Source organism: Lygodium microphyllum, chromosome 25 (genome assembly GCF_053477565.2).
Source record: "Lygodium microphyllum isolate KBCC chromosome 25, Lygodium_microphyllum_v1.1.10, whole genome shotgun sequence".
Classification (NCBI taxonomy): Eukaryota; Viridiplantae; Streptophyta; class Polypodiopsida; order Schizaeales; family Lygodiaceae; genus Lygodium; species Lygodium microphyllum.
In genome coordinates this window covers 121071756-121086180 of record NC_141159.1, presented here as the reverse complement: position 1 = coordinate 121086180, position 14425 = coordinate 121071756, and the positions used below count along the sequence as shown (strand labels likewise).

The window sequence follows — 14425 nt, the reverse complement described above, 5'->3', positions numbered from 1 at the left end:
CATTCCCGAATGGATAAAAAGGCTACCAGAAGTCTTATATAACACTGTTTCTTAAATATTTTCCTGTGTGTCTATCAATATTTTTTTTTGTCATTAATCCTGCAATTATCCTTATGTAAAGAGCTTGGCCAAGAAATAGACAATGCAACCCACAAAGTTGATATTCAGAAACAATCCCTAAGGTGTGGACGAGTGTGTGATTGCACAGCCATAGAAATGGGTGGGCAATCATGCATTACTATGAATGTGGATGCCCATGAAATTCCTTACCCAAATCATGGCCCAGACTTGGATGAGCAATAAGTCACAAGGTGTCAAGGCAACTGCCTGTAGAGCTTACAACAAAAGCAGTAAGATAAGATTCTTCAGTCTACAACATCAGACAATCTACATAAGTTTATTGTAAGTTTAAAGGAATGTCAGTAAAGGGCAGGTGGAAGAGCATTTGTGCAAATGGACTGGATTCATGCGCTGTTTATAGCTGCTGCATATTTCAAATCCATGGACTTACAACAGTTACTCTGGAACTGTGAAAGAACGTTTGCTGGCTTTATAAGAACATGCAATGACACTTGAGTACAGAAACACCTCAATTGGCAATAAGTTGCTTCTTTTGACAGAAAACACACATATATAAAGCTTTATAAAAAGATGCAATGGCATTAAAGAAACGTATCAGTTGAAGATAATTTGTTTTTGGGGCTTCACAAAAGAAATAGCCATTGGTTACTACAAATTGTTGCTGCTTTATTACAAGGTTTGGGTTTTCAAAATCCTCACATTAAAACTACATTAGTTTCAAAGGATTGGAACTGAAAGCCCTTCCTAACTTTCTCACTATTCAACATACCACTGCATTGTCAAGGGTATCTGCCAGAGTCTTTGAAGAAGTTATATCAAGTTTCACGCCCACTGCAGCAGCAGTTCGAAGTAAAGGCTCAAACATTTTTGGAGTTGGTATAGGATGTCGTCTGATAGAATCACACCCACCAAACATCAATACTAGCAGCATACACCTATCTTAAACACCAGATTATGTTCATAAATGACAATGTTTTCAAAGCTATGATTAAACATTCGAGTTGATTTCTCTCAACACCTTAGTAGGGAACAAAGAGGGAAATGTTTCAGGATCTTCTCTGCAACTGACACATTTGCAGCAAGCATAAACTCTTCGATCATCTGATTCGCTTCCCGAACCTGGTACATACCTGTAGATGCATTCAACCTAGACCTTAATACTTCTATATGAGACAGCAACCTTCCAATTAGAAGTTCAAAGAGATCAATAATATCATCAGCGCACTCTAGCCCAACACTTTGTATGAAATATTAGATTATGCGATGTATTGTACTCCCAAGTCCCTACAACTTTGAAGGTCAGAAAGGCTGACAACAAAAAGTAAGCTGATATTTTTTTCTTTTTTTTTTGCATTTGCATTTGCATTTGCATTATTCACATTTGCTAAGTTTCAACTTTAGACTATACAAGTATGACAAAGAGCCCAGAAGGTAGCTCCCCAACCACACAAGTCAGAAAGACGTAGTGTTAGACCGTGGGGCTCTTGCGTCCTCGCATGGAAAGTCAAAGCTTTTAGCAGCCACTTGCTTGTTAGAACACTATGTCCATTTGAGCCTTCTTGGAGGATCTACTGATATTCGTATGCTTCAAACTCTCTGTACATGCCACATCTTATGTTATGAGAAGATGTTGTCAATGCAAAGCACTACCTTTTGGGCACCAGTGCAAGTAGCAACCAACATAAAGTCGGTGTACTATATTTTACCTTAGTGATGTTTGTCGTTGAGGCCTTTCTTATTAAAATTCTGAAAATTGCTGGAAATTGAAATAAGAAGATTACCACTTGGCAAGACTTGCCCATGCAAGTGCACGAAAGGCTATTAAAGGCTATTGAAACCTCATTCCAGCATGGTGGAGATTGGCAGAGGAAGACAGAGAGTTGCTGCTACAATTTTCCATTCATTGCCGATTAGCCTAGCCATTCAAGACTATCAAAGAGTTGCCCTCAGCTCTTCAGGAGGCGACTGGAGGCAGATGACAGTCTCTATAGGCTGTCTACAAGCATGTGACAGCATGTTTGGGGCCCACAAGGGCAGGTGATTGCATGTGAGTCTTGTTCATGGTGGGCTGCAATAAATCAGCCATTTACAGCAGGGCAGCATTGAATGTCAACCAATTTTGACGATAAAACTCTAAAATTTCTCTCTCTACCTTCCTCTCCATTCTTTCAACCAATTCACAACTTCCCTCGAGAGATCTCAGCCAAATTCAGTCCCAAAAGGGTGCAATTGAAGAATTTCTGCTGCTAAACCCTAATTTACAGCCAAAATTAGGGGTTACCGGCCACCCTAAGAAGAGTGCTCAAAAATGGGAGCCTAGTACTTGAAATTCAGCAGCTGAAATATGGGGATTTCAAAGAATTTCAAGAGGCCACCCACTGCCCAGCCAACATTAAGTTTAGAGTAGAATTTGACATCCAAGGAGCAAATTGAAGGTTAATCCCCAAACAAAACCAAGAGGCAAATTAGCTCGAAGGCTTGTTGGTTGCTATAGCCAGCAAGATGTATTGAAGATTGAAGGAGATCAAGCTGGATCTCGGGTACTTCAACCTTTAGCAATACAAGTTAAATAAATACCACAAGAGGCGCCAATTTTGGGGCAAACCAGCTATCCAATATCCAAGATTAAGTGGTAACATTTACATCTTCAGTTTATGTGAATCTTATACTTGCTATAATTAGTGTTAAATCAGGTTATTTACCACCCTATCCAAGGAGGAAATCGGGTTTCATAGTTTCATTGCCAAGATACCATCAATTTCCTTGACTTGGTGGGCCCAAGGCACCCGATTGAAGATCAAAAGCTTTGCTCTAGTCCTAAAATTGTATTCAACTCAACATTACAACAAGAATGTCTTCAAATAGTGAGATGGGATCAAGTAGGGATGATGCCTCTCAATCTCAGAAATTCAAAGTGTTGGGAGAAATGCAATGCCCGATCTTAGACAAGGCACACAGCATGGGCAGCAAGCTAATAATATTGGTTTAGACCAAAATGCGGGTCCTTCTAGGTCTCTTGAAGGTGATGACCTACAAGAGAGAGAAGAATTTGATGACCATTTTAAAAGGATAGCAGCTGAAATGCTTGTGTAATTGGCACAAGATCCTTAACTCATGTGCTTCTTGAACTCCTTAAAGAAGGGTAGCAAAATGCAAGAAAAGAAAATCATCTTCAAGGGCTTCATAACAGCAAGATGCACCAAAGGAAGAGCCAATGCAACAACATGATATTCCAAATATGGGTAGTGAGTATAAGCAAATGATGCTAGTGGGGCAATTCATGCATATGCAATGCCAACTTGGAAGTGCCAATCCAATGCTTTTTGAACAACAAAGCATGCATGCTAATGTGGGTCACCTGGCATACCTCGGTGATAATTCAATTTTCCAAGCGATGATTGATAATGCTCAGTCATGGAGATGCGAGGATTAAATTTATTTGGTATGCAACCACCTATACATGGTATACAAGAGCCAATGTATCTAGGTATGGCAAGTGGAATTATAAACCCAATGTATAGCAATGTTGGCATAATGCTAGGGCACAAAGTGGCAAGTTTGGCAATGCATATATGTAGCTCACTGTGTTTGGGACTCATGGTGTTAATGTTGGTTATGCAAATCCTTCATATAGTACCAGTCATGATGAGGAAAATGCATCCCATGTACCATTTTTAACAACAATATGAAAGTTCCAAGGATTTGTGTGATCTAGAGAAAAAATGTCTAGAACCTAGTGCAAGCTTTCGGTCATAAAGACTTAGAGGTAAACTTTCCATGTGCTTCTTCTTGAAGTTTCAAGATTCTTTTGCCTTTTTACAGATGCGAATAGATGAAGGAGGGTGACTTGGCAAATTATCCTCAATGTTGCACTTTACCTTGATGTGTTTCAGTCACAGACAATTTTGAATTCGACTCTTTCAGGTTCAACATAACATAGAAGGTCCAAAGCATTGCCTAATGTTCAAGGGGGAGGTTGTGCCTCCACTCCCCTAGAACTGGACAGCTCAACTATGTAGTGGATCTTGAATGTACTTAGTTTGTATCTAGGATACCATATGCTGACAGAATTTTTGCCATTGGGATCACAATTCAATGTGCTAGTCACTGCAAGTTGATATACAAATGTGTATGGTTTGCATCTAGGCCTTTGAAACTATACATTTGCAAGGCTATTGACATGTATGGAATACATGGAATGTACATTTGGATGTGATATACATTTGCAAGGCATGTGTGGAATACATGGATGGTATGCAATGTACGATTGCGGGTGATGCAAGAGAAATATATTTGCATGAGTTACATATAGTTTGCAGCTAATGTATACTTTATATGACCATCATGTGGTACATCATTGCTATGAGGTGTTATTTATACTCAATTCATACATTGCAATGCCTCAGTGATTAGAGCAATAATGGATTTTGGTATAGAGATGCATCCCTTATGATTCTAACAATGATTATGATTCATGTGTGTGGATCGTAATTGGTTTGAGTGGGAGGAATTTCACATGTAGAGGGCATGAGCATGGTTAAGCGATAGATGCATAAATTGTTTGACTATGTTGCCAATATGTATTTTCAGTAGAGGCAACGGATGCTTTTGACAAATTATAATGCAATCAAGAGTGATTGCAAGGATTTAAGGGGGAGGCATGTCACAAGGACATGAAATTTTGACATTTTGCTTAGCATTTAATTTTGTAATCAAATGTGCAAATGTGAGTTACACATGATGTGCAAGTTAGTTATTTCACAATAATAGGCCAAGGACCCCAAGATATCAGTGGGTCGATATCAAAGGTGAAAGTTCTATTAAGTTTTCCTAGCAAGTATTAGGTGTTACTTGGTGTCAGATTTTGGCCAAGAAAATGTTACTAGCCATTAATGTCAATGGAGTGACATTAGGAACTAGCAATGAATTAATTAATTAATACTCGTTTAGGAACTAATAAATACTCAAGATTGCTTGGATGGCAAATTGGCCTAGATAATATAATTGTTGGTTGGTATATTCATTTTCTTAGCAAGATTAATAATCAAATTAATTTTCAGAATTAATATTTTAAAATGTAATTTAATTGGGCTGAAAATTACTGAAAAATGCAATTAGAAGTCTACCACTTCACAAAACTTGCCCATGCAAGTGAGGAAAAGACTATTAAAGAGTGTTGGAGCCTCATTCCAACATGACGGAGATTGGGAGACGAAGAGAGAGAGCTGCTACTACAATTTTCCACCCATTGGTGAGATCAGCGTAGCTATTGGAGGTTGTCAAAGAGTAGCCCTTAGCTGTTCAAATAGCCATTGGAGACAAGTGACAGCCCATGTAGTCTATAAGCAAGTGACAACAAGTTTGGGATCCACAAGGGCAAGTGACTGCATACAAGGCTCTCGTTCATGGTGGGCTGCAATAAATCAGCCATTCACAACAGGGCAGCATTGAATTTCAGCCAATTTTGGCAATGAAACTCAGAAATTTCTCTTTCTCTAGCTTCCTCTCCATTCTCTCAACCAATTCATAGCTTTCCTCAAGAGATCTCTATCAAATTTAGTCCCAAGAGAGTGCAATTGAAAAACTATTGCAAAACCCTAATTTATAACAAAAATCAGGATCTACCAGCCACCCTAGAAAGAGTGCTAAAAAATGAGAGCCTAGTACTTGAAATTCAGCAGCTGAAATATAGGGATTTCAGAACATTTCAAGGGGCCAGCCAGCCAACATTAAGTTTGAGGTGAAATTTGTCATCCAAGGAGTAGATTGAAGGCCAATGCCCAAGCAAACCAAAGGGCAAATGTGAAGATATGTTAGGGTTTGCACTAAGGAAACAAAGTATGTACGACCAAGACTGAAACACAAAGACTCATACAAAGATAAGCAACAAATCAAACTCTAAACGCAAAAACTCAAAACTCCAGAGAAAAGAAACTATGAATTGAATGAATGTTGTAAATGAATGTAAGTGTACAGAATGCCTAAGGGCAGAGCAATGCAATGTTGGAGAGTGACGTCCACCGGAGACGGATCCCAAGTGTTGTGACCATCAATCGGAGTGTCAGACTGCAAGAAACACCAGACGCTAATCACCAGTGCCAGGGAACTGAGGCAACAACATGAGAGGTGTTTACTAATGTAGACAGCCTACTACACAACAAAAACGCAAGTACTGCGGCAATCACCAAGTGGGAGAGATGGCAGGAGTCTCATTGGGTGTAAAGGGCCTTTACACTCTCCCGTGTATATATTACTTCACATATGTGAACTCACCCTAGTGGGTATAAGTGTATCGAACCCTACGTATAAATACATTCTTTTATTCTTTGTATGTACCACACTAGTACACACCTATCCGTCGACTCTCTCACTCTATCTCATTGTTCAGCATTGTTCAATTCATTACTGTTAAACACCTCGATTAATGTGCCTCTCTCTCTCTCTCTCTCTCTCTCTCTCTCTCTCTCTCTCTCTCTCTCTCTCTCTCTCTCTCTCTCTCTGTGTGTGTGTGTTCTTACCTCTTTCTCTCTCGTCTCTCTCTCGCTTTGTTCTTATCTCTCTCTCTCTCCTCTCTCTCTGGCGAGACGGACATGATGAGACGGGCGTGACAGGTGCTGACGAAGGCTAACGAGACGGGCGTGACGGGTGCTAACGAGACGGGCGTGACGCTAGCATAGCGGATACTGACGAGACTGGCGTAACGGATGCTGACGAGACGGGTGTGACGCTGGCGTGACGGATGCTGGTGAGAATGGCGTGACGGGACGGATGCAGACGAGACAGGCGTGACGCTAGCATACGTGTCTGATGTGTCTGGCGTATCTGGCGTGTCGGGGACATGTCTGGCGGGTTGGAGACGCTTGTACGTGTCTGGCGTGACAGGGACGCTTGTATTGACTATTGACAGACGTGTCGTGAGGACCTGACGTGACGTACCTGGCGTGACGTCAGACCTCTCTGGCATGAGGCAGACTTGTTGTACGCCCGAATGTACCTGGCATGAGGCAAACGTGTCGTTAGCACTATAGTGTTGCAGAGATGTACTCAATGCATTGATGCAGGCGTAGTGTATGCAGTAATGTACTGACACAGCAAGGTACTGACACAGGCCTAGATACCAGTACTAAGACTACAGACGTAATTAGATTGATATGATACGAATGTACTCAGAATGACATGAATGCAGACCTGGGTGAATGTACTGATGCATTGACTTGTGGACTAGACAATGATGCATTGACTTTGATTTTGATCATGTCCTGGAGTATGCACCAATGCACTGACTAGGGCTACAATCTGTATTTCTGCCGTGATTGTAAATAGTGTGAAGGCATTTGGGCTCGTAAAAGATTACAAGGCTTACAAAAATTTAGTGAGGGGTTAGGGAAACCCTGGAAATTCGCAGGAATCACAGAAATTACTCTGATTTGACAATACAAAGTACAAGTTGAGTGGCTTTGCTCACAGTGTGTGAGAGATGGATAATGTAGACAAATGCAAGCATCAAACCGTGGAAAATGAATATCTGGGAGATGAATCTAATCAAGAACTAACACAACCGTCCATGGAAGCAATGTTCAACACCCCTTCTAAGAACACACGGTACAAGACGTATGGCCGTAGGGTCCGTGATTGGACCGTCTCCCCAACATCTGACAGGCATGGAAAGACCTTAGGCACCATGAATAAAAAGAAATACGAAGAATTTCATCTCATTTCGCTCTAAACTATGAATTATGAGACAAGAATTGGAGAAAGAAATACGAGAGCAGGTCAAAGCCGAACTAATGGTAAATCAAGGGGCAAAAATGCAAGACATGCAGATAAAGATTAAGAATGACTTACAGGCACAAATGCAGTTTGAAATGCACACGCTGAAAACTGAGATGTTGAAAGTTGTAGATGCCTACAAATCTGAAATCTTAGAACTGAGGGGAGAATTGAGTACATTTAAGAAAAAAGAAATGAATGTGCAAGAAGAATTACAAAAAGAAAAAGAGGCTTTGAAGGCATGTGAAAGGGAGGTTCACTCGTGGGCAGAAGTGACAAAGACAACACAGAAGCAGATAGAAGAAGCCAGCCCATGGATTGAGGTAGTAAAAAAGAATAAGGGAACATCAGTGAACAAAACTAAAGTAATGAATGCTACCTTGGAAGAAGAGGCTAGGAGACGGGCTAGGGTTTTACATGTACAGGTAGTAGGATGGGAGGAGAAGAGCAGCCCACAGGAAGATGCTAAGACACTTACTGACAAAATTGGGGCTTCAAACGTACCTATCGTCAATGCCTGGAGAGTGGCGAAAGAGGACTCTAAGTCCAAGGCTCTAATTCTTCGCTTTGGAGACATAGAGAAAAAAAAGGCCTTCCTCTCCAAGAGGAGAGCCCTCAAGGGTGAGAAGATTTATTTGGATGAGAACCTTACCCCAACACAAATAGCGCATCGCACAAAACACATGCCCAAGGTATTGGAGGCTTGCAAAGAGGAAAAGTGGGCTGTTTATAGGGATGGACTAGTCATCATCACTGACAAAAGGACTTCATGATGGTACGAGGCCTATGAGACACTTCGGATGTCAATATGGAATTGTAATGGAGCCCTACGCTTGGATGTTGGTTACTTTGAAGATAGCTTCCAAAACATAGATATAGCAATGTACACAGAAACACACCAATGCAAAGGTAGCCAACTACCCGACGTGCGGGGATACAGGTGGGAAAGTGCATTTCGTCCAGCACCTAGAAAACCCGGAAGTACTAGGGGCTCTGGAGGTGTGGCCATACTATACCGGGAAGACCTCAAAGGAATAGTGCAAGTAATGAAAAGAGATGATGATGCACGATATTTATGGATTAGGATACATGCAGGAAGACCACAGAATATATTCATCTCAATATGCTACTTTCCTCCTGCAAATTCTACCTATGCCACATGAGATGGATCTCCCTTTGATATACTTTGAGGATATCATGAGATATGCTAGCATTGGGGACATATTATTAGTAGGAGATTTCAATGCACGCACTGGAGATAGATAGAGTGACTTTTATATGCATGATAATGCCGTGCTCAAAGAGATCGACATAGATGAAATAGGCCTACGCAGGAGAGCCCACGATAAAGAAGTGAGTACCTATGGGACACACCTATTGACTTTGGAAAGTGCACATAGACTAGCCATCTTTAATGGTTTGCCACAATGGCCAGGATCTCACAATTTGACATGTTGGAATCACAAAGGAGGGGCAAGTACTGTGGACTACTTGATAGGCTCACCAGCATTGATACCAAACATCCAAAACTTTAAGATATCTAAGAGACCAATTGGCATAGCAACAGATCATGCTATTTTGACACTCGTGCTCTCTTGTGTACATATAAAACATGAAACACCATGCCTCCCTAAACATCCCAAATACTACTTTATAGAAGATACCTCACACATCTACAGTGGTTCTCTGCAGACCAGTTTACATACATTGGACTTCAGTAGATCGTTGGAAGAATGTACAAGGGATTTAGCAGAGGCCATACATGGATCAGCCATGTATGCATACCCACACACCTTGCCCCGATGTAGACCGACACGATCTATTGCTCCCCAAAATAGCTGGTATGATGATGACTGTAGAGTTACTCGAGCTCGCTTACAGAGGGAAGTGGAGCTAGGCACTTAGACACATCGCCAAGCAAAGGCGTTCTTCAAACACCTTGTGCAGAAGAAGAAACGAGACTACTTAGTAAAAGCAGAAGCAGAGATATATCACCTATTTTTAGGGTGGGATAGCAAAAGTGCATGGAACATATTTCATGAAAGACAACCCCCCATACAGATTACATCACCAAATGCTTGGCTTGACTATGGGAGACAGCTCTATGACCTGCCAAGATAGCCACCTATGCAGCCCCCACAAGCTTGTAAGCCAACATAGTGGTCATTCTTCACATGGAAAATGGCTAGGGATGCAATTTGTAGATTACAAAGTGGGAGGGCACAGGATGAAGATGGACTAGTAGCAGAACATCACAAACGGCTACGATTCGTGGCCCTTAGGCTCGGGGGAACCAAAACAGTGCCCACAACGGCCATGGCATCCTTAAACAATGGCCAATAGACAGCTGGACAATTTTCCACTTCAACCCACACCGAGCATTCCTCTCTCTCTCTCTCTCTCTCTCTCTCTCTCTCTCTCTCTCTCTCCAACTACGGGTCGAAACGGGCAGATACGGGGCCGACCCCCTCCCCCCAGAAAACCGAATCTGTCAGCTCTGCCATCTCGAGCCAGAGACAGAGAAACACTATATCTGTAGATGCCCAGTGTACTACGAAATCCAGAGACGCTTCCACTGCCTATTCAGCGAAGGATTCAGACCACTCTCCAAGGTGATGGAATTCAAAGACCAGAGATGCCTGGGGCTCTTTCTACTAGAAATACGATACCACAGAGACCACCTCCTATGAACCACGGAGCAAAGACAAGGAGCCACCAACCAACGCACACTCAACGAATTCTACCAAATACCAGCTACCCTCCCCATCACCGAGCCCCCACCAGCCCAACCGGCCTCCCGACCCCGGGGGACCACCTTAGAAATAGCCACAGCGAGAGGCAAAGCCCGGCGCCCACACCCCGCCGGCCCCCGTCCCCGCAGAAGACACATGTCGAAGATACAAGGGATACTACGCCGCCATCGGAGGGCCCTGCCCCGCCACTTTAGTCTCTCCATGTTAGACCAACCCATGTGGGACATCCTAGGATGAACACTCCAGGAGCAGTTCCACACCGCACTGGGAGTACCTCTAGATTATATCTAGTCTAGATATCATTTTGTACCTACTCAATTTAGTTCAACATAGTATAAACATTAGCTTCACTGGGACTTTTGAAATCTCCTAGACATTTTGTATGCAACATTTTGGTCTCATAGGCCAACTTGGCCTGTTGTAGACGTTAATATAACTTTCTTTCTTTCTTCTCTCTCTCTTTCTCTCTCTCTCTCTCTCTCTCTCTCTCTCTCTCTCTCTCTCTCTCTCTCTCTCTCTCTCTCTCTCTCTCTCTCTCTCTCTCTCTGTGTGTGTGTACTTCCGATTCAACTCTACAAACTAGTATCAAAGCATGGTTCATGCAAGCAGCCGCAACAACGACAGTGATAGATAGTAGTCACGAGCTATAGTTAACAGTCAAAGTCAGTGCACAGGCACTAGCTGTGATCAAAAACAGTCATCACGCCAAGCAGCAAAGTCGTCACGCCAGGAAGCAAAGTCATCCAAAGGCAACAATATTGTTTACCAGAGTGCGACAACGATAGCGTTGATAACGCCTGTTGCAAACGTAATAGACTGGCAGGCTGCGGGGAGTAGGCCAGACGAACAGCACGATAAGACCAATTAGCGAGCTGTTGACAAGGTCCAATGGAGCTCACGAGCACCCAGGTGTCACACGTGTAGGCATAATGGGCCGACATGCCGACAAGGGCAAGTGGCAATCGAGCGTGACGAGGCCGACTGGGGTCACGCGACACGACGGACTGCATGCTACACGGAATGATGGCGCAAGGGTTGCATGGACTGATGTCCGTCAAACGGGCAGGTCAACGGCCCATTTCCTTTAAAAATTTAAAAAATTTCACTTCATTTTATTTTCTTCTCTCCCAGTGTTCGCGCGAGCAAGCACAAAACACGAATCTGTGCAAATTTGCTCATTAAAATTCTGGGTTTTTCCCAAATTTGGAATCGGACACAAGTTTCAATGATTACTAATCCACAAATTGAAGATATTGAGTACACGGGTCTCTGAAATTTTGGGGATTTTCAAATGGAAGTGAAATTTTTTCCTTGTTTGAGCCAATTTCTTTGAAATTGTGCACTCTTTGGACCTCGAAATTTGGGGCTTTTGCAGAATTCGTGAAATTTCTGCAATATTAGCCCGTACTTGATGCTCGAGAAGATGTATTGATGCAATTGGAGCAAATTCACTACAAAAATTTTGGGACTTTTCACATTGGTGATGTATTTTGAGTCGATTTGAGACTAGACAGTGAAATTTGCAGCAAAGTCACTGCTGAGTGGGAGTCTTTTGAGCTTTGGATGCTTCAAATGTTGAAAAGGGCAGTTTCTCTTGGCACATGTATTGTTGAATACTCACTATGCAATGAAACAATGGTAAATATAGCATTTGGGTCATTGCATTTGGGAATTTTGGTGATGCATTACTGAAGTGGGAGCTGTCTTTAATGCAAATGTATCAGATTTGATTCATGTATATGCTGTAATCAGTACTTGAGACTGAAATTGCAGCTAAACATCTGCTTCTTGGACATATTGGAAGTACAAGAGTGTGTACTTGCTCTTACAATTCAGCAACCTTGCTATTGGCTGAAAGCATTCAGCCCTTTACTCCAGTTGTATATTGCTAAAGATGGCTGGCAGTGCATCTACATCTGATACAAAGAATCTCTTTGAGATTCATAAATTTGATGGCAATGGTCTTGATCTTTGGAAAGATCGTATGCAGGGTATACTCTTTCTAAAGGATTGTGATGATGATTTAGCAGAACATAAGCATGTTACTTTGTCAAATGACGATTGGGCTAAAATGAATCAAATGGCCATTACTTATATTAAAATGGCCATCACAAATGATATCCTGGTTGATACAAAGGGGCTTGATACTGCCTATGTAGTTTGGGAGAAACTCAAGGCTACTTATGAGAATACAACGCCTGTCAATTAGGTACATCTCATGCGGAAGTTGGTCAACTTGAAGCTTGATGAGTCCAAGCCTGCCTCAGAGCATTTGAATGCTTTCACTGGTATTTTGAGTCAGTTACAAGATGCACATTTCCCAACTTTTGATCCTAAATTGAGGGCTATCTTCTTGCTCATGACCTTGCCCGATTCATGGGAAGCATTGTTTGTGTCATTGAGCAATAACCCCAACTTGACATTTGATGGTGTGCATGGTTCTATTCTCAATGAAGAGATTAGACGCAAGGCAAGTGGGGAAAACAATGAATCAACCTACAATGTAAGAGAAAGAATTGAAAAAAGATCTGATGCTGCAAATAAAAACAAAAATCGCAACAAAAGCAAGGAAAAACAACAAGATGTAACTTATTATCAATGTGGTTGCAAAGGGCATAAAAAGCCCGATTACGGGTACTTTAAAAGGGAACAAGAACGCAAGAAGCAGGCTAATGCGAAAGGCAAAAAGAATGACAAAGATGGCGGCTCTACCCCTAAAGAGACAAAAAAAGCAAATGTGGTATCTAGTATTCTTATTGAGAAAACAGAAGAGGATAAAGATGCTAATTTTCTGGTTGTGTTTTCAGATCCGCTTGCTATGACAGTGGAGGACATATATATCACTAAAACAAATGTGATAGATGCTTTGTTGTCAACTCATGATGGTTTGTCACAATCGTGGATTGTTGACATCAGTGCTTCATTTCATGTAACTCCATCTCTGGAGTGCTTTTCTCCTTATGCAAAAGGTAATCTTGGAAAAGTCTACCTTGGCAATAATCATGCATGTGATATTGAAGGAATGGGCACCATACACCTGGCTCTAGAAAATGGTCAAGAATTGATTCTTCATGATGTTAGGTATGTACCTAGCATCAAGAAAAGCTTGCTTTCTGTTGGGCAACTAGACAGCAAAGGTTACTTCACTACTTTTGGTGGTGGTATGTGAAAAATACAAAAAGGATCTATGCTACTCACTAGAGGTGGTAAAAAGGGGACTCTATATTATCTCTATTGCAAGGCGCTTCCTAGAAAGTTTGTTGCAGTTACTGAAGTACAGTCACACATGGAGTTATGGCACAAGCGTCTTGGACACATGAGCCAAAAGGGTTTGCATGCACTTTCTTCACTTGGAAGAGTTTATGTGAAAAACTCAAAGCTTGACTTTTGTGATGATTGTGTTCTTGGTAAACATGTAAAGAGTCCATACTCTCATGGAGCCTCTAGGAAGGTATGTATCTTGGATTAAGTCCATTCACATGTATGCACCATACCAATAAAAACTCATAGTGGTTTCCGTTATTTTGTGTCTTTTATTGATGACTATTCTAGGAAGCGATGGGTATACTTGCTTAAGCAGAAAAGTGAGGCATTGGATGCTTTTAAAAGGTTTTATGTATTGGTTAATACTCAAAAGGGATTAAAGTTAAAATGCATAAGAATAGATAATAGGGGAGAGTATGTATCTAAAGAATTCAATAAGTTTTGTGATGTCAATGGGATTAAACGAGAGCTTACAACTCCTTATAATCCATCATCTAATGGTGTGGCTGAGTGAATCAATAGCACGTTATGTGAGAAAATTTGGTGCATGCTGTCCA

The 14425-nt window shown here is 41.6% G+C and overlaps 1 protein-coding gene across 1 annotated transcript in view; it reads right to left on the bottom strand.

Annotated features, from left to right (window-relative positions):
* EMB2763 (ribonuclease II family protein) overlaps nucleotides 1-14425 on the bottom strand; it is a 148799-nt gene that overhangs the window by 17284 nt on the left and 117090 nt on the right. The window contains exons 18-19 of the mRNA XM_087666468.1: nucleotides 1100-1211; nucleotides 851-971 (exon numbers count right to left, since the gene is read on the bottom strand). Coding sequence (XP_087522594.1) covers nucleotides 851-971; nucleotides 1100-1211 — 233 coding nt within the window. The remainder of the gene's footprint in view (nucleotides 1-850; nucleotides 972-1099; nucleotides 1212-14425) is intronic.